The sequence below is a fragment of the Taurulus bubalis genome (genome assembly GCF_910589615.1).
Source record: "Taurulus bubalis genome assembly, chromosome: 10".
Taxonomy (NCBI): Eukaryota; Metazoa; Chordata; class Actinopteri; order Perciformes; family Cottidae; genus Taurulus; species Taurulus bubalis.
Genome location: NC_136598.1, coordinates 21,989,783 through 22,010,934, shown reverse-complemented (window position 1 = coordinate 22,010,934; position 21,152 = coordinate 21,989,783). Strand labels below are relative to the sequence as shown.

General features: G+C 40.2%; 2 protein-coding genes across 2 annotated transcripts; both read right to left on the bottom strand.

Annotated features, from left to right (window-relative positions):
- Window positions 1–253: 253 nt before the first annotated feature.
- LOC306742814 (von Willebrand factor A domain-containing protein 5A-like) lies at window positions 254–8,774 on the bottom strand (the record flags this gene model as incomplete). The annotated part of the gene is made up of 19 exons (XM_079225247.1): window positions 254–1,188; window positions 1,291–1,414; window positions 1,573–1,721; window positions 2,389–2,445; window positions 2,675–2,713; window positions 3,148–3,210; window positions 3,427–3,653; window positions 4,208–4,311; window positions 4,387–4,545; window positions 4,666–4,780; window positions 4,864–4,943; window positions 6,294–6,438; window positions 6,710–6,798; window positions 6,883–7,058; window positions 7,175–7,289; window positions 7,386–7,567; window positions 8,092–8,314; window positions 8,397–8,599; window positions 8,729–8,774. The coding sequence occupies 19 exons, from the start codon at window positions 8,772–8,774 to the stop codon at window positions 1,109–1,111; spliced, it is 2,376 nt and encodes a 791-aa protein (XP_079081373.1). The 3' UTR covers window positions 254–1,108.
- Window positions 8,775–10,656: 1,882 nt separating this feature from the next.
- On the bottom strand, window positions 10,657–19,761 carry LOC306742042 (von Willebrand factor A domain-containing protein 5A-like; the record flags this gene model as incomplete). The annotated part of the gene is made up of 19 exons (XM_079224383.1): window positions 10,657–10,896; window positions 11,016–11,139; window positions 11,361–11,503; window positions 11,956–11,991; window positions 12,734–12,784; window positions 12,929–12,973; window positions 15,131–15,357; window positions 15,923–16,026; window positions 16,102–16,260; window positions 16,372–16,486; window positions 16,570–16,649; window positions 16,909–17,053; window positions 17,141–17,229; window positions 17,320–17,468; window positions 17,585–17,699; window positions 17,796–17,977; window positions 18,942–19,164; window positions 19,247–19,449; window positions 19,722–19,761. The coding sequence occupies 19 exons, from the start codon at window positions 19,759–19,761 to the stop codon at window positions 10,817–10,819; spliced, it is 2,310 nt and encodes a 769-aa protein (XP_079080509.1). The 3' UTR covers window positions 10,657–10,816.
- Window positions 19,762–21,152: the final 1,391 nt, after the last annotated feature.

Genomic DNA, 21,152 nt, shown 5'->3' with positions numbered 1-21,152 from the left:
CTACTTCCTGTGCTAAAATGGAGCAATGCGTCATTATAAAGGCCACACAAAAATGCAAGACTGTTGACTCATGGCCATCAATTCCCATCAGAGATGGGACCAAGTCAGTTTTTCTGGTTTCAAGTTCTATACTTTGAGTTTCGTGTCCTAGAAAAGTTATAAAGCTCTCTTCAAAAATGTAATGGCACTTTAAGAACTGAGTAATAATATATTACTTAAAAAAAAATCAAGAATGATATTTTTTAAATGTTTATTTATTTGTTAAAACAAGTGCGACTAAACTTAATTGTTCAAAAACATAGTGCTGACATTGCACTTTCAAAGCATTCAGCACAATTAACAAGAACCAGATTATGTTTGTATGTTTCTGTCTTGTTATATTTAACTGTTGAAGTCATATTATTGTATGTTTAAGGCCTAAATGGAATACAAAGATTTAAAAAAAAAGTAATACTACATTTAAAAAAGAGCAATGGATAGGTCCTAGAATAGAGTTCAAGTTATTTTGTGAACAAAATAATCTGTATGTTTGTGTAATGGGGAGGACCATAACAGTTGCATAAACAAATGCATACAAGTTTCATTAACCCAGGGTGCTGTGTTTTTTCTGTTATCTCAGCCCAATGTTGTTTTGTAAAGGACCAACATTATTTTATTTGCACGATGGGGCTACCACAACTGAAAACAAAAATATCTTTGCTATCATCTTTTTCTTCCAACTGTTGCCAAGAGTTAACGTTAGTTGATTCAGGGAATTAATTGATTAGTGGCACATTTTTTAATAACATATGTTTTAATCTTTGGGCTCAGAAAATTTTTACTTTTTACTTTTACTTCCTGAAACATTACAAAAAGTTAGTAAAAAAAAAACACATCACCATTGAAGCAGACAGTTCTTACTGTGTGGACAGAAATGTCTGCTGACCGCTCAAGGTTTGATTTGCAGTGAATGGAGGAGGTGTGAAGGGTTATTTTTCAGTTGTTTTAGACACAAGTTGACACAAAATGCACAATTTGATTTGAAGTAAATATTGTAGGATGGAGTGAATCTGCTTCTGTGTACCAGAAGTGACCAATCCTGAAGGAGAAGTGTACTTTAATGAAACTCTCAGAGCCCCAAAGCGTCTTTCTGCACGGTGCAACCCAACAGAGTGTTTCCTGCTTCCACACACTCCGTCACACAGGAGGCTGGAAAAAACACACACAAAACAAGTCATTAGCAGACAGGATTTTAACCAGCACTAACAACCACCTTTAAAAACAATAGATTAACACTTATTATTATTTTACCTTTCTGAGCTCGGAGCCATGACACAGCCTTCATAGCCAGAAGCTCCCACTCTTCCTGAGCATCCATCTTGAAACCATGAAGCCAGATCAGAGCCAGAATGGTGGCCCACACTTCCTGGTTCACCTAATTCACAAATCAAAGAATACAAAAAAAAATCAAAAATAACAATGAAGATATAGCACAGAGGGGAAAAATCTGACTTCTCGACAACATATATAACAATAGAAATTTGAAGTTAAAATAAGTAATAATCTAAGTTATTATATTTGACAGTAACCCACCGATGCAGGTTTGGGCTTTTCCACCTCCTCGCTGGTCTTTCCCAGTGCAGCAGCCAGATCTGGATCCAGCACCCAGCAGCCAGACGCCTTCTGGAGGGAGACCAGCTGCAGCAAAGGGTCTCTGGGTGGAGGTTCGGGCAGAGAGAAATCTGAGGAGGAAATCACAGTAGGAAATGAAGTAATTTTGGCGGATTAGCATACTGGTATGTATTAGGACTGTTCCTTTCTTCTTTTTCTTCTTTTTTTGTGCCTATTTGATACTGATGCGTAGATATATGCAGTTGAACATATTTGAGTGATTGCTACACTTTCCATGTCCGCGTGCCACTTTATATCTTTAAATCATTCTATTGCTTCCTATGTTGAATCTGACCGTTTTCACCTTTATTGAATAATAAACATTATAATTTGTTTTCTTGCATAAATTAGGTTTTCTAGTGGTGCTAAAAGAAATTAAAAAACATAGTTGGTCTGACTACTACATTTAAAAAACAAGTCACCATGTTTTTTTCTGTTTTTTCCTTTTGATAATTATGCAGATAATTAATAGAGAGACATATAGGAGCGTAACAAGAGGCGAGAGTGATGCGAGCAGCTCTGAGAGGCTGTACTTAGGCACAGCGGTGCTTTGAGCTAAATGAGCTAAATGCTAACATCAGCATGCTAAAGTGCTCACAATGACAATGTTAATTAACAAGCTTATGCACTGAATGATAAAAGAAAAAAAATCACCAAATGTGTTACGATTCATCTTCAGGGAGACATGAATGTGTGTAGAAAATGTCTTGGCATTCCAATTAAGTTGTTGTTACTTACCATACAAAGCGCTACATGGAGACGCTGCAAACCCTGACTTCAAACCCATGGGCATGGCTTCAACAGAAAAAGAGACAGAACGTTACACAAGGGATGTATAAGCCACATTACAAAGAAAATAAACAATGTAAATCATTAAGAGCTGCGATAGACAGGTCAAGAACAGGACGTTGTCCGGTCTGGGAGACGCCTGTGTTTTTGTCTGAGAACATGAACCCATTCATAGCATGTTTTCAGTTCATCAAAGTTAATCATAACATGTTGGTCTTCGTCAGCGTTCTCTCACCCCCTCCGTAACACTCTTCCTCTTCGTAATCCAGGTTGTCTAGGTAAAAACAAGACGGTGACAACCAAAAATGCAAAATTCAAGAATTCAAAACTGTAATCCAGTTCATTGACAGTCTATAACAAAAACTTACACTGATTAAAAATAGGACTTAGCAAATAATAGCAATGTTTATATTGTTGAGAAAATATAAAATAGTAAACACATGACATGCACACACATGACCACATCAACCTTCCTCATTTGCTGCACTATGCCATTTCAGGTTTCTTATGTCAGTGACTACCAAACTGGAGCCAAAACAACTCCAATTGTTCGTACAGTATTTCACATTAAAGCTTCAAAAAAGCAAGCAGAGAAATTGTGCTACAGAAATCAGTTTTCTTTGGTTTTGTTTACATCCATTTAGTCCATTTATAGAAATACACAGATGAGTGTCCCACTCCCATTCAGAGTTGTAGATTTGTACTTACAATCCATCTCAACAGAACAACAGGCCATCGAATCATACTGCGACATTCCACAGGCCATCATCACTTTGAGAGGAAAAAAAAAGATGACAAGACACGGTAATTACTAAACAAATGCTTGCGCTCATCTCTTAAACAAATGAAGACAGTTATTTGTAGATGATGCATGATTTAATGTTAAAGTAGTACATCACCATGCTTCTCTACGTTATCATTCTCGGTCAGCTAGTATCTAGTAAGTAGAGGGTAACTGTAGTTTGTATTTTTCTTGGAAACACTCACTGGGTGTTGGAACATTTCTGCGCACCAGAGGTCCTTCAATAACTTCACTGTTGCCTTTGTTGACAGCGATGAAGGCAGTGAAGGCACTGCTCACTCCTGATTGGACGCTGAGCTCCACCACCTTCTTCTTCACTCCTTCATCTTCCTCTTCCTCTCCTCTACGCTCTCTCTCCTCCATCTCCAGGGAACGAATCAGAGTCTGAGCAGCCAACCTGTGGACTGTTAATCTGCAGAGGAGAGAGATGTTAACACATCAAGACAAAGATGTACCATATGATGAAGAACATACTAATTATGTATTTTAGGGTTCATGTATTGGAGAGAAATAACAAAACACTTTTACGATATTGTGCTGCTGAAGTGATTCTCAGTTTTTTCTTCTTTTTTTCATTAACATGGTTTGCACGTTTGTATTTGCATGTTGATGTGTCTGTGTTTTATACATTTTTATGCAAAATTCTTGATTTTATTTGAATATAATGGAAACCATCTTGAGACATGTTGGAAACCTATTGTGTTTTAACAACTTCCTGATTTATTATGCGACTTCAGATGCTTTGCAAAGTATTGCTAAAAATATTTAAATGTCTAGTCTTGTGTTGCATATTTTTTGACTAAATGATTACATTTAAAGCCGTTCCCAACAGTCTGTGTCAGCCACTGAGCCCATGTATCAGCGTAATGTTCTTTTATTAAATAGTGTCCTGTTTTTTATCCATATAATTAAATTAAACTCCACATTAGTAAGGACAGGAATCAATGCATAACAGGGCTGTTTTACCCAGTGTCCTCTGCAGGCTTGAGGCTGAAGTGAAGCTGGCTCTGAGAGGGATGACCTGCCAGGCTGTACTTCACCGTCACACAGCCCTCTGATGCCTCTGAACTCTGAGAGAGCATCAGTGTTAGAAACCATTTGTAGCATCAGAAAGTAATGTCACTGTGAGATGGTGCTGCTCCTACCTGTCCAGTGAGCTGGGCATAAACCAGTGACCTTTGACCCTGGAAAAGTGCTGTGATCGGTGGAGAGAGAGCAGTGACAGAAACTCCCTTTGGCAAATCCCACTTGACTGAGATGTCCACCACAGCTGGTTGTAGAGCAAATCTCAGCGACTGCATCACCTGAGGAGCAAAAACCATTTACAAAAAATTGAGAGCAGGATTAAGCTTTAATAAATGTATTAATTTACATTTCTTATTGTGTCGTCTGTCCGAATTGATATAATGAATGTGAAGTCTTACTTTGGGTTGCATCCTGTCCGTCCCTGTGATGAACTGAGCGTGACCTCCTCCTTCCTTGGCCAACCCATTGATAAGAGCAGAACTGGCCCCTTCCCCAATCCCAAAAGAGAAACACCTGCAATACAGTAGTTTGGTTTTTACACACACATTTGAACATGGGACATATCCTGGTAATTGTGTGGGTGCTTTTAGTTTCACCTGTGGTAACCTGAATTCTGCTTCACCAGATGTATGACTTCTTTGGTGTTATCCACCTCTCCGTCAGTAAAGACAAATAGCTAGGGAGGAGAGTTTACTCTTAGTCACATAACATCACTCACAGAAAAAACATGAAAAATGCGTTGAGTCATACATATCTTTCTCTGAGAGCCGTGCTAGATTGCTGTTTCATTAGCACAAGTGGTTTTAACAGCATGACAGATTGATTTAATGGACTATACAGGATATTGTAAGCCTCATCTATTTCCAGTCCCTTGTTTGTTTTCTCTGAGTACACAAGCTGTCAGATACTTTTTCAAACACTGAAGCCACACAACATGTTTGGTGAGGGAACAGCAAATGAACCGTAGAGCTGCAAGCTGCTGACCAAACGTTTTTCAAACATTTCTGCCATGATCACACTAACATGTCTTTCTCCACATATTTTATATAGAATACTAGAAGAAACTGTACGAACTGGATAGACACAAAAAAAAAGAGCTGTGGTACAGGTTATGTAATGGGAAAATATGTATTTGCTGTATTTTAATATACATTCCTTGATTGAACATGAGTTTAATAATGTGTAACTGCAAGTAAGATGTGGAGAAACTGATAACACAGGTTTTGAAGGTACTCAAGTTCATACCAGCTGATATGAACTCTAAGATGCTGACTACCTGGTAAAAGGACGTTCAGGACGGAAATATAATATAGGATTAGGTCAAAGTACAAGAGGACATGGAAGATCTTCAATGTATATGGTGACGTGGATGGTCATTTGAAAAGTATATAACTGACTGTCGAATTGATGAGTGTTGTTGAAAAACCCTGACAGACATCGATGATTCATGGCTGTTAAGATTTGTTAAGCATGAATAAACGAACGGAGACATTTTGTTTTGACCAGAGAAACTCTGTTTGTCTGTTTGTCATATTTTGATTGACACCTTTGAACTCTCCTCCCGAGACATAGAATTATTTCCATTACAGTTATCATTCAGTTGTTGGGTCACAATTTACTAATTTCAATGTAGACTTGTAAGTATGCTGTTTTAAGTAGGATTAAATGAACCAAAACTTGATTTGGAGAAAGTTAAAAAAAACAGTCTGATGTGTGTATGTATGTTTATGGATATGTTTTAGCAGCCTGGTGTTATGTGCGTATGATATAGTGAGCTCAATGGGTAATCATGAATACATGTCACTTTTCTGTAGTGAGGCAGCAAATGTATCACAAACATCTGTTCTCCTTCCTTCTGATGGCTGCAGAGATTTTATTAACTATGAAAAAAGGAATTATAAAAGTATCACACTCATTGTAAAACTCATTGTGTGTGTGTGTGTGTGTGTGTGTGTGTGTGTGTGTGTGTGTGTGTGTGTGTGTGTGTCTGTGTGTGTCTGTGTGTGTGTCTGTGTGTGTGTATTACTTGTCGAGGTTGACTGGGAATGCAGGGCTGGCTGTAAATATGTTTGAGTGGCTCCAGGATCTCAGTTCCTCCCAGATCTGCCCCCATCTTGTCAACTTTCTTCAGAGCCTCTTCCATGGTCTTCTGGTTGTACTCTACACTCTTACTGCCATCAGAAACACACACATTATAGTATACAGTTGGTCTAGTACAACCCAAATCTTTAAACATACTTAAGCTAGTCTTCACATTCATTCATTTTAAAATGTTGGGAGAGAACATTTAAAAACATTGACATCAAACATAATCAATGGTTTTGCAGAATCACTCATTAGCACTTATCTGTCTGCCGATAGGGCTGGCATGAATTACACATGAACAAACTGTGATATGAAAACACATTTCTGTGGACTGAGTGTCCTGAAGGACTGACTTACGGGAAGATGTGTTCATAACTGGACCCAAAGCTGTGGATGTTGAAATAACAGCCCATTGGTAAGCTCTTCAACAGGAGCAGCAGAGTATCCTGAAGGGAGGAGAGAGAAGATGGTGAAGGTCACTGTGTGAGAGAGACACTGTGAATATGATAGAAACAACATATTATTAGTACCAAGGCACTGCCAATGCGAGTCTGATGGCTGTCACTGTTGTTCATAGGTTCATGCATACTGCCAGATCGATCCAATAAGAAGACAAACTCTCCACATGAAGCGACTGAAGACATCACAGCCTGGGGGAACTCAGGGTACAGGCTCAGCATCACCACTGGATCACCCATCAGAGTGCCTGAAACACAGAGGAGAGACAGAAACATATACATAAATACTTATATTGAACTCATTACACCAGTTTAAAAGTAATGGCCTTTTTTATTTGCAATATCTTCACCAATGGTCACTCACCAGGCTTGGAAGAGGCCTGTCCTGCCTCCACCACAGCAGAGGGCTGGTGGGCATCTTTGTAATAGATCAGCAGTTCAACGTCTCTGTCAAACTTGTGTCCTGCAGCCATCTTGACCTGCAGTTCACAAAACATTCATAAATATAATTATGTATATATACATATGTATAAAGTGATATATCCTCTCACAGTCATCACTAGAACTCTACCTACCGTGGTCTGGGTTTGTTCTGTGTTGAGGTACTGAAGAGGGTCCAGGGGACAGTTGGACTCCACTTTAGAGACGGGACGAGGAGAGGACACTCTGGCAGAGAAAGACAGACTGTAGGGCACCAGAGAGGCTGGAACAGAGGTCACCTGAACAGAGGTCACCTGGACGTTGCCACCTTCACTACCTGTGAGACAAGTTTGAAATGATATAATCAATGCATTACAAACTGAAGTCCTTTGGTCCAGTTGTAACTGTGAATGACACAGGGAGAAGAGAAAGTGCAATCAAAATAATAATGAAGACTTTAAGTGATTTAAACAAGGTACAGAAATGCAGAATAACGTTTCCATCCCAAAAACATTTTACAGATGCTGGAATTCAAAAGAGTGACTATGCATAAGAAAACATAGAATTACATAAATAAAGCTTATTCTTAAGTAATTGTGCAAATAATGTCATGAGGTGCATCAGATTTTTCTGTTTTGTTTTGTGTACACTTCTAATACTAAAAGATTTATTTAATCTATTTATTTATCCGTTCAGTTTTTCTGCATTTTAGTTTTCACTATGCTGTTGTGCATGTGACTGGTGCAATAAAGTCCTCTGTATGGACGCCGTCCATACAGAGGACACCTGTCCATTGGACAGGTGTGCTGTGGTGAGCTCTAAATTGAAGCTCCTGATCAAGGTGTTGGCTGCTTTTCCTACCCTGAGGTTGGTAGCGAGGGTTGAGCACAGCAGGCAGACAAAACCTCAGCCCTTCATCAGCCTGCACAGCCAGCTCAGTGACGTACTCCAGCCTGATGGAGGCGCTCTCTCCTGGAGGCAGGCTGCCCACACTCAGAGTGAATATATCTGGACTCTGCTCACTCTCCTCCAGCAGGAAGGCCTGCTGACCGGAGCTCAAAGCATCGTCGTACTCCTCACGAGCCTGAAACACAGAGGACACATGTGAGCGACATTGGCTGTGTTCTAAAGCTCCTCTGTGAGTAAGTCTTTGCTGTCCAGCTCACCTCCTGCTTCTCCTTCACCTCAGCTACGATCTGTGTCTGTCCAATCTTAGCACTGAAATGACACACAGCAGCATCTCCAGGCAGAGGGAAGACAAACACAGCCTCTAGTGGTTTGTCCTCCTTGTTCTCATAGTTCAGAGTGGAGACCACTGTAGCCACATGGTCCCTCACCTCCAGCTCCACCTCCACGCTCTTCAGAGGAACTGACCCACAAACACAAGGGAACACGATGAACACAACAAGTGGACACATCCATATAAAAATGCCTTTGCATTTGAGTATACACAAGTAGAAAAAAGGTTATGGAGTTTTGTTTTTGAACAACGTTGTACCTGGTTCATTCTGGGAGGTTAGCAGACCACAGCAGTTCATCATCATACCTGTACAACAATCAAAAAGGACAATTGAGGACTTCCTGCTGCGGCAATGGATGGTAATGACAGTTAATGGACATTCTTCAGCAATCAAAATAAGTATAAATGCCACAAAACATATCGAAATTGGGGTTATAACCATAATATGACCACAGGACTGAACCTGAGGAAAACATAAAAAACGTATTAAAAAAATCACCAAATTAAAAAACGGTTACAATAATGATAATAATAATAATAATAATAACAATAATAATAATAATAATACATGTGTTTTATTACTGATGTACCTCCCTGCTCCACCCTTTCCTGGTTTAGTCTCCGTCTCTCTCTCTCTCTCTCTCTCTCTCTCTCTCTCTTTTTTTTTTTAATGGATCTGGACAGCTGCTTAATGACGAGGAGACAAAAAATAGATGATATCTCACCATGACGAAAAAAAATGACCGATTACAATAATAACAATAGGATGTTTATTTAAGGTTACTTTGTCATTGTGTTGTGGTGTCACGATATTCCATAAATGCATAAACAATGTAACATCAACAGTATCCAGCATTCATGAACACGCGTTGCGCAGTGTTGTGAGTCTGTAGTCTCGATAAGCAGACTTTAAGTAAACACACAGCAGAAGAAAGCCTACCTCTGAGGACGTCTCCGGGACAGACTTACTGAAGTTACCTCTGGTGAATATGTGAAGACAACTTGCAGATGTATAAAGCAGAAAGATATAAACTGACACACATGAAAGTGAAAGTCACTCCTACCGGGTACGCTCGATTTTGCAACAAGAGAGTACCGGGTGGGCGGAGCTTAAATATTCAACATGAAGTTCAAAAAGCTGCATGCGGGAATAACAAATGTATGACTCCAGTTGCAAGACAGTTCAGTTTCTGCTGCCAGCAGTTCTTACCGGAGCAGCGACCTCACTGTCATCGTTTTAAGTCACAAGAAGGATGAGTCTCAAACCTCAAACTTTGAGTCCTAAACAATAATAATGCACTCTTCACTAAATGCAATGCCCCATTAAATACATAGTAATACTAATTTACAAAAATCATGAATCTTTAAAAATGTGTTTTTATTTATTAAAACAAGAGCGACTGAACTTCTCGTGCAAAAAATTAGTGCTGACATTGTATTTTGTGTTTCTGCCCTGTCTATGATCTCTCTATTTTCTTTCCCCATGCGCTCTGTAACATAACCTTTGTGGTTCTCCTCTGCAACTTGATTGGATGCTGTCAGATTGGTTCAAAGTAAATTAAGTGTTACCTACTTTTGAATCTTTGGGTTTCAGGTAAAGTATCAACTTCTCACACCAACACACTCACAGTCACACACCTGCTATCCATTCACAGTATAATACAACCCCAAGTGTACTAATACTCATTACATGAATCATTTCTGACATATTCATTGAATGTGCTGTAACTCTGTCACATTGGTCATTCTGGTCACATGACATCTATTGATTTTGTCCATCCAGGGAGAGGGATCCTCCTCTGTTGCTCTCCTGAAGGTTTCTTATGTTTTTTGTTTTTTTTATATTTTTTGGGGGGAGTTTTTCTTGATCCAATGTCCTCTGAGGCAAATTTTGTATTTGTGATTTGGGCGACACAAAATAAGCTGAACTGAATTGAAATGTAAGGTTCTTTTTGAAGCAAAAACATCCCTCAGACTCAGCAGGAATTTAGGATTAACCATCCTGAAACATTACAAAGGCAGTTCTTAAACTTGTTATAATGTGGCCAGAAATGTCTGCTGACATCTCAAGCAAGTTGCAATTCAGAGTTGGCTAAAGTTCATGTGGTGTTGCATACTTTGAGACTTCACAGCTACTCCAGTCACTGTGCAGTAAAAACTAAGCTCTTAATGCTCATTTGGTTCAAAACTCTTGAGTTTATTTTTCAGTTGTTTTAGACACAAGTTGACACAAAGTTCACAATTTGATTTGAAGTAAATATTGTAATAGTAATAGGATGGAGTGCATCTGCTTCTGTTTACCAGAAGTGACCAATCCTGAAGGAGAAGTGCACTTCAATGAAACCCTCAGAGCCCCAAAGCGTCTTTCTGCACGGTGCAACCCAACAGAGTGTTTCCTGCTTCCACACACTCCGTCACACAGGAGGCTGAAAAAAACACAAAACAAGTCATCAGCAGACAGAATGCAGGCAAACAGAGGATTTTAACCAGCACCAACAACCACTGTTAAAAACAATAGATTAAACATGTACATTATGGTTTTTACCTTTCTGAGCTTGGAGCCATGACACAGCCTTCATAGCCAGAAGCTCCCACTCTTCCTGAGCATCCATCTTGAAACCATGAAGCCAGATCAGAGCCAGAATGGTGGCCCACACTTCCTGGTTCACCTAATTCACCAAATCAAAGAATACAAAATGGAATAGACCCAACAGAGAAAACAAAGTCGTAGAGAGCAAAGAAGATATAGCATAGAGGAAAAAAATGGACTTCCGTACAACATAATTATAATAACAACTAAAAAATAATAATAATTAAAAAACAGAAATTTAAATACTTGAAAAAGAAATCACATTATTAATCTAAGTTATTATATTTGACAGTAACCCACCGATGCCGGTTTGGGCTTTTTCACCTCCTTGCTGGTCTTTCCCAGTGCAGCAGCCAGATCTTTATCCAGCACCCAGCAGCCAGACGCCTTCTGGAGGGAGACCAGCTGCAGCAAAGGGTCACTGGGTGCAGGTTCGGAGAAAGCTGAGGAGAAAAATCACAGTAGGAAATGAAGTAATGAACCTAATCCCTGTGATTTATTAAAGAGTGAAATGAAAATGATCCAGATGGCGTTTAATGATGCTTTTAGACTCTTGCTCAAGCTCCCAAGATGGACAAGTGCAAGTCATACGTTTGTGATTAGTAATGTTCCCACCTTTCATGCCATGTTGAAATAACGATTGACTGCATCAACCCATTAAATCATAAAGGCCTTAACTGAGCCGACACAAAGTGATGCAAGGTATTCTTCTTGGTTTTGGAAACATTGGAACAAATATCTATGTTTTCTTTTGCATTTGTTGTTGTATGGACTCATGCGTCTGAAGAAATAAAGTTGAATAATTCATCATGAGGGAGACATGAATGTGCGTACCAAATGACATGGTAATAACCCAACAGTTGTCATCAGGTGTATCTGCAACAACCTTACTTACCATGATCGAAACGTAGGTTGTGGCTCATGTGCATCCCTTAAAGAGAAAAAGAGACGTAGAACATTACACAAAGGCAACAACAGTAAACACAAGGAAGGAACTTAAACTGTAAGATGCAGATGTTCTCCATGTATTAACCACTGCACCAGAAACCTGGGCAGAGTTCAAAGAAAAGAAACATTTTAAATCACTAAAAGCTGCGTTAGCAACACTGGTATTGTTTTCACTTTGTGAGCCTGTGTGAGTGTTTACATTTCAGATGCAGTCACAAAGACAACAACTAATCATCGAAAGGTGTGGTCTCACTTATTGTTTAAATGAATGTTCATTCCAACATTCTTTGTTGGACATCTATACCGAACTAGTAAATTTCCTTTTTTTCTACAAAATCTTGGCTATATGGATTTAAAAGAATATCCAATTCATACGTTGTTTTAATCTTTTATATTTATCGTTTTCAACGTCCTGCTAATTCCCCTGATGACTGAGTTTTACACAATATTCAAACTCTGTCACAATAAACACTCGTCCATCTGCTGTTCTGCTGGGGAATTAAATCATTAATTGTCACAAATCTAATGTGGTGCTTCCAGGCAAGGAACTTATTCTTCTTATGAGAGTTTGACTTTGGGACGATGTGTCCCATAAATCTCTCCTCAGAAGCTGTTGAGAGAGCACAAAGCCTGTTATGTTATGAAGTGCTCTGTGTCTATCCATAGACTGTATCTATAGGAATACACAGTTGTGTGTTGAAATCATAGCTAGCTTGTATACTTACATGAAGAAGTAGAATGACTGGAAACAGCAAAGTCAAAGAGACTATATTGAGCTTTGAGGTTAAAAAGATACAAAATAAATAAGTCAGGATGCTACCTGATAATGATTAAAAGATGAATATCAACTGCTAAACCATCTGCAGAAATATACAAATGTGTGTTCCACATCTATTCAGATTTTAGAGATTTGTACTTACTATCCATCAGAGGTGCACCACAGGACATACTACAGCCCATCATCACTTCGAGATAAATAAAAAAAGTGTGAGGTCAAGATATGAGCCAAGACAATACATAAAACAATATCAACAAAATGACCGGTTCTCAGCGTATTACAATAACTAACAACAAGCAGTTAGAATAGTTCAAAATATCTAAAAGGTTTCCTTTTTACATGCGAACAGATGAGCACTAAACAAATGCTTGCTCTCATCTATTAAACAAATTAATACAGTGATTTGTAGATGATCAGTGATTTAATGTTAAAGCAGTACATCACCATGCTTCTCTAACGGTCAGCTAGGATCTAGTATGTAACTATATATAGTAATATATATATATATATATATATATATATATATATATATATATATATATATATATATATATATATATTCATTGTGATGTCATAAGAGGAAGGGTCATTAATGGGAGGTACATCCCCTCCCAGTGGTTGCAGCAGGGACTACAATCCAGCATGACATCAAGTGAATAAACTACAATTTCCAGTCAGCAGTGCAGCCAGGCCCAAGGCTGCTGCCCAGCTGAAAGGGATGAGGCTGATTACCTTGGAGAGTGCTGGGGTGAGGGAGAACCAAGGACAGGAGTAGAGGAGAAGGAGAGTTGGAGATACATTAAAGAACCAAGGAACCAGAAGTAAACTGGAGTATTTATGTTTTGTTTTGTGTAACGACCTGTGGTTGGATTTAAGTTTTACCTTTTTGCTAAGAAGCATCTAAATACAGACCTAAATAACAGACCCACTGCTTGTCGTCTCGATCTGTACACCCACGCCTCACCCACGATCCTGACCTCTCAAGACATCACAATATATATGTATACATATAAATATATTATATATATATATCAGTGGCGGGCCGTGGATTTGGCATCTACGACTGCTGTCTGTTTAGTGCGTCTGATAGCGGCGCACCCCCAGTGTCCCGTGAATTACTGTCACGGAGGACCAACCCACTCAATACACGGCGTGTTCATACAGTCCACCATGTGTGGACAGCAGACACCCACTCTGCCACACGGCACGAGCATGGAGGGAGGTGGGGACCGACGACGCTCCCGTTCAGCATTGCGCCTTTACAGAGCGTCATTCTGGGCTCGTGGAGAGCTCACGGGTCCGCTGGTGGTCCACTAATTCCATAGAGAAACAGAAGTGAAATGTGATTGGATGAGTGCTGTTAAACAGCGACCTCGCAGCGCCATGCAGCAGGCTGAAGGCAAGGCAACAGAAGAACACAGGAGGTGTGCAATGAGAAAATAAGCTAATAGGGAAAAATAATTATAATACATGTAGTGCATTTATGAAAAACAATTAAACTATAAAATAGCTATAACTACTAATTATATATATATATTTTTATATTAAAAAAAATATTAAAATGTAAACTTTGTGATTCTATTTAGACCAGCAGAGAAGGCTTAGCAGGCCCTGACCGCCCACCACTGATATATATATATATATATATATATATATATATATATATATAGTAAGTAACTGTAGTTCTATTTCATCCGGCGCCATCCTGAGATCAGTCCTTTTTCATCTTCTCGATGCGCAGGCTAACTGTTATGTTAGCATCAGCTAAAGCTGAATTGTAGAAAAGAGCTTGTCGCTTGTAGCCTTGTGACCACCGGTCGGAGTCGCAGGTCTCCCGCCCTCCAAAGGCTGCGACAGCAATAACCTCTTTGGAGGAAACGGTGCGCTTTCGACGTTCCTACCTTCGGTCATCACCAGGTTTGCACCTTCACACCGTGAAGCAGCAACGGGTGAGATCGATTAACATTGTTTCCTACAGAGCAGCATATCCCAAAATTAGCAGAGCAAAAGAGTGTCCTCGCTTCACCATCGCTTCACCAGCTGAGGGAGTTGCACGCATGCTGGAGAGACACCAGAGCTTCTGTGCCCGGTACGGGCCGTTGGAACCTATGTCAAAGCCACCACATGCATACGGCAGTTTTTTTTGTCTTATGACGGACCTAAGAAGAAGGCAACCCTGAGAGGTGTTCCCGTGGAGGATCTATGTTGTTATAAATACTCGACCTGCGCATGCGCGAGACGGAATATATCCAGTGTGAAACACTGACTCTGGCGGTCATCCAGGATTCATAGAACCGTAGTTACCTTCGTAACTTTCATTTGTATTTTTCTTGAAAACACTCACTGGCTGTTGGAACATTTCTGCGCACCAGAGGTCCTTGAATAACTTCATTGTTGCCTTTATTGACAGCGATGAAGGCAGTGAAGGCACTGCTCACTCCTGATTGGACGCTGAGCTCCACCACCTTCTTCTTCACTCCTTCATCTTCATCTTCCCCTCCTCTAGGTTCTCTCTCCTCCATCTCCAGGGAACGAATCAGAGTCTGAGCAGCCAACCTGTGGACTGTTAATCTGCAGAGGAGAGAGATGCTAACACATCAACTCAGAGAGATGATGAACCTTATTATGATAAATATAGTAATTATGTATGTTAGGGTTCATGTATTGTAGAGAAATAACAAAACACTTTTACGATATTGTTCTGCTGCAGTGATTCTCAGGGTTTCTTTCATCAATGTACTCCACGGTTTGAATGTTTGTATTTGCATGTTGATGTCTGTGTTTCATACATTTGCAGAATTCTTGATTTAATTTGAATATAACAGAAACCATCTTGAGAAATCTTGGAAACCTATTGTGTTTTTAATAACTTCCTGATGTCTTATGTGACTTCAGATGCTTTGCAAAGTATTGCAAAAAATAATTAAATGTCTAGTCTTGTGTTGCATATTTTTTGACTGAATGATTACATTTAAAGCCGTTCTCAACATTCTGTTTCAGCCACTGAGCAGATCATTAATGCCATGCATCAGCGAAACATTATTTTATTAAATAGTGTCCTGTTTTTTATCCACATAATTAATTTAAACTCCACATTAGTAAGGACAGGAATCAATGCATAACAGGGCTGTTTTACCCAGTGTCCTCTGCAGGCTTGAGACTGAAGTGAAGCTGGCTCTGAGAGGGATGACCTGCCAGGCTGTACTTCACCGTCACACAGCCCTCTGATGCCTCTGAACTCTGAGAGAGCATCAGTGTTAGAAACCATTTGTAGCATCAGAAAGTAATGTCACTGTGAGATGGTGCTGATCCTACCTGTCCAGTGAGCTGGGCATAAATCAGTGACCTTTGACCCTGGAAAAGTGCTGTGATCGGTGGAGAGAGAGCAGTGACAGAAACTCCCTTTGGCAAATCCCACTTGACTGAGATGTCCACCACAGCTGGTTGCAGAGCAAATCGCAGCGACTGCATCACCTGATGAGCAAAACATTTTTTTTTTAAACAAGCTTTAATACATTTCTAATTGTGTCATCTGTCTGAATGTAATGTTTTATTAAAATGTATATAATGAATGTGAAGTCTTACTTTGGGTTGCATCCTGTCCGTCCCTGTGATGAACTGAGCGTGACCTCCTCCTTCCTTGGCCAACCCATTGATAAGAGCAGAACTGGCCCCTTCCCCAATCCCAAAAGAAAAACACCTGCAATACAGTAGTTTGGTTTTTACACACACATTTGAACATGGGACATATCCTGGTAATTGTGTGGGTGCTTTTGGTTTCACCTGTAGGAACCTGAATTCTGCTTCACCAGATTTATGACTTCTTTGGTGTTATCCACCGCTCCGTCAGTAAAGACAAATAGCTAGGGAGGAGAGTTTACACATCAGTCAGAGTTTAACATCCTATACGTGTGTCGAGTCATCCACATCTTTCTCTGAGAGCTGTGTTTGCTTGCTGTTTTAGTGGTTTTAATGGTACAGTCAAAAGAACAAGATGTGGTAAGAATGAACCTGTTAAAAATAGAACAGCAGGAAGTTCTGACTGAATGATATGAAACTATTACCTACAAGAGATATTCGTACAACCTGTTTAACACTGATTTGTGTATGTGTGTGTATTACTTGTCGAGGTTGACTGGGAATGCAGGGCAGGCTGTAAATATGTTTGAGTGGCTCCAGGATCTCTGTTCCTCCCAGATCAGCTTTCATCTCCTTCACATTTTTCAGAGCTTCTTTCATGGTCTTCTGGTTGTACTCTACACTCTTACTGCCATCAGAAACACATACATGAACTCATGGAGCAATGAAGGCGATAAGTAATTTGTGGACTGAGTGTTCTGAGGGAGGTTCTTACGGGAAGATGTGTTCATAACTGGACCCAAAGCTGTGGATGTTGAAATAGCAGCCCATTGGTAAGCTCTTCAACAGGAGCAGCAGAGTATCCTGAAGGGAGGAGAGAGAAGATGGTGAAGGTCACTGTGTGAGAGAGACACTGTGAATGAATTTATGATAGAAACAACATATTATTAATACCCTGGCACGCTTCATGAGCGTCCCCGCCATACTGCCAGATCGATCCAATAAGAAGACAAACTCTCCACATGAAGTGTCTGAAGACATCACAGCCTGGGGGAACTCAGGGTACAGGCTCAGCATCACCACTGGATCACCCATCAGAGTGCCTGAAACACAGAGGAGCGACAGAAACATATACATAAATACTTACATTTAACTCATTACATCAGTTTGAAAGTAATGGCCTTTTTTATTTGCAATATCTTCACCAACGGTCACTCACCAGGCTTGGAAGAGGCCTGTCCTGCCTCCACCACAGCAGAGGGCTGGTGGGCATCTTTGTAATAGATCAGCAGTTCAACATCTCTGTCAAACTTGTGTCCTGCAGCCATCTTGACCTGCAGTTCACAAAACATTCATAAATATAATTATGTATATATACATATGTATATAGTGATATATCCTCTCACAATCATCACTAGAACTCTACCTACCGTGGTCTGGGTTTGTTCTGTGTTGAGGTACTGAAGAGGGTCCAGGGGACAGTTGGATTCCACTTTAGAGACGGGACGAGGAGAGGACACTCTGGCAGAGAAAGACAGACTGTAGGGCACCAGAGAGGCTGGAACAGAGGTCACCTGAACAGAGGTCACCTGGACGTTTCCACCTTCACTCCCTGTTAACATGGTAAACATGTTCAAATATGGAGCACCATCGTATCTTTGTTGCACATCATACCTTCTCGCTCTTCCTGTTTCCTGTCAAACTGTCCAATAAAAGGGAGAATTACAGGGGGGGGAAACACTTTAAAAAGGGAAATGCTATAATCACAGCATATTAAATTATATTCATGCAGCACTGAGGCAGTAGAAGGAGGAACAACCTAAATAATACACAGAATCCACATGCTATCTCCTCTGTGTCTAAATGCTAACGGTAGCATGCTTATAATGATAATTCCATTTAGCAGGTATAATGTTTCCCATTTTAACCATCTAAGTGTTGTATGTTAGCATGCTTATGTTTCCTAAATGGTATCTAACACAAGGAACAGCTAAGGCTGATGTGAATTTCCAGGTAGTGGTCATAGTTGTCATAAACCTGAAAGATGTGACCTTTCAGTGGATCAACAAAGACTTTGAGGTTGGATATCTGTCCCAATCCATGGTTGGCAGTCCATCCAATGCTTTTAAAGACATTTCACTGAAAGCCAAAAATGTCAACTTGCTGGTGACGCCAGAGAAAAAGTGTGAATGGGACACAATTGTCTGTTCAGAATTACACTTCATCAATAGTTGAGATATTTCAGACGATTAAATGACTAACATTTCATTCCCTTGAACCATGCTGCTAGCAAGGACACAGACTACCAGTGTTTTCATAGAAAAACATCCAGAATATTTTTGTCTGGAAAAATTAAAAACAAATGGCTAAATATTTATATTTATATGAACACACTAGTTCCACTTCAGCCCTCTTTCAAACTACTGACTTTTTTTAAAAAGCAGCTTTTGCAGAATAAGACTTCTGTAGTCACAATGATAGATGCAATGAAGCCCTCTGTATGGACAGGTGTGCTGTGGTGAGCTCTAAGTTGAAGCTTCAGGGCTCCTGATCAAGGTGTTGGCTGCTTTTCCTACCCTGAGGTTGGTAGCGAGGGTTGAGCACAGCAGGCAGACAAAACCTCAGCCCTTCATCAGCCTGCACAGCCAGCTCAGTGACGTACTCCAGCCTGATGGAGGCGCTCTCTCCTGGAGGCAGGCTGCCCACACTCAGAGTGAATATATCTGGACTCTGCTCACTCTCCTCCAGCAGGAAGGCCTGCTGACCGGAGCTCAAAGCATCGTCGTACTCCTCACGAGCCTGAAACACAGAGGACACATGTGAGCGACATTGGCTGTGTTCTAAAGCTCCTCTGTGAGTAAGTCTTTGCTGTCCAGCTCACCTCCTGCTTCTCCTTCACCTCAGCTACGATCTGTGTCTGTCCAATCTTAGCACTGAAATGACACACAGCAGCATCTCCAGGCAGAGGGAAGACAAACACAGCCTCTAGTGGTTTGTCCTCCTTGTTCTCATAGTTCAGAGTGGAGACCACTGTAGCCACATGGTCCCTCACCTCCAGCTCCACCTCCACGCTCTTCAGAGGAACTGACCCACAAACACAAGGAAATCTTCCTCATCTATGAACGGTAAATGATACAGATACAGAACTCCTTCCTTCCATAAACAATGCAGTTGTATGATATTAATGCTCCTTTGCTGCCTCCCTGTGGCCTAATCACAGGCATGCATATAAAACTATCTGCACACACGTAAATATACAATACAAAGATACAAACAATTAAACGGAGCACAATCAAGCACTGGGTGTCTTGAATGGAGAACAAAAAGTGAGCTTATGCTAACAACTCTGAAGTTACCTGGTTCCTTCTGGGCAGTAAGCAGACCGCAGAGTTTCATCTGTGTAGTTACCTAGGTAACAGACATGGAGATTCACATTGTCTCAAACTATAATGTGAACATCTAAATTGTGTTTCAGATAAACAAGACAATGTACACATGGTCCCTCACATCCAGCTTCACCTCCACGCTCTCCGGAGTAACTGACCGAGAAACACAAGGGAACACGATGAACACAACAAGTGGACACATCCATGTAACAATGCCTTTGCATTTGAGTATACACAAGTAGAAAAAAGGTTATGGAGTTTTGTTTTTGAACAACGTTGTACCTGGTTCATTCTGGGAGGTTAGCAGACCACAGCAGTTCATCATCATACCTGTACAACAATCAAAAAGGACATTTGAGGACTTCCTGCTGCGGCAATGGATGGTAATGACCCACAGCAATGGACCCACAGCAATCAAAATAAATATTAACCTGTTAAGCCCTAGGGTCTCCCAATCGGGGGACCCTTTTATATCAGGAAATCAAGAAAAAATCATGGTATAAATCCCTCCCCCCAAAAAACAAACATGTTAGGTATCAAATTAAACATAAAAATCAGGGCTACAATAATATATAATCCCGATGTACAACCTCTAAACACAACTCAAACAATAAATAGGATTAGGGGGTAGGGTTAGGGTTATTAGGGTTAAATATATTATTTACCATGAATGCTGTATATATATATTTGTTTCTATAAATGACACCAAAACGTATTGAAATTATGGTTATAACCATAATATGACCACAGGACTGAACCTGAGTAAAACATACAAGTAAAAAACATAAAAGTAAAAAACGGTTATAATAATAATAATAATACATGTGTTGTATTACTGCTGTAGCTCCCTGCTCCACCCTTCCTGGTCTCTCTGTTCTTTTCCAGCTAATTAAGTTGTGCTGATTGGTTTTTAAATGGATCTGCACAGCTGCTTAATGATGATGAGACTAAAAATAGATGATATCTCACCATAACAAAAAAATGACCGAATATAATATGAACAATCAGATGTTTATTTAAGGTTACTTTGTCATTGTGTTGTGGTGTCACGATATTCCATAAATGCATAAACAACGTAACATCAACAGTATCCAGCCTTCATGAACACGCGTTGCGCAGTGTTGTGAGTCTGTAGTCTCGATAAGCAGACTTTAAGTAAACACACAGCAGAAGAAAGCCTACCTCTGAGGACGTCTCCGGGACAGACTTACTGAAGTTACCTCTGGTGAATATGTGAAGACAACTTGCAGATGTATAAAGCAGAAAGATACACACGTGAAAGTGAAAATCACGCCTAACGGGTACGCTCGATTTCCAACAGGAGAGTACCGGGTGGGCGGAGCTTAAATATGCAACATGACGTAAACTGCATGCGGGAATAGCAAATGTCTGACTCCAGTT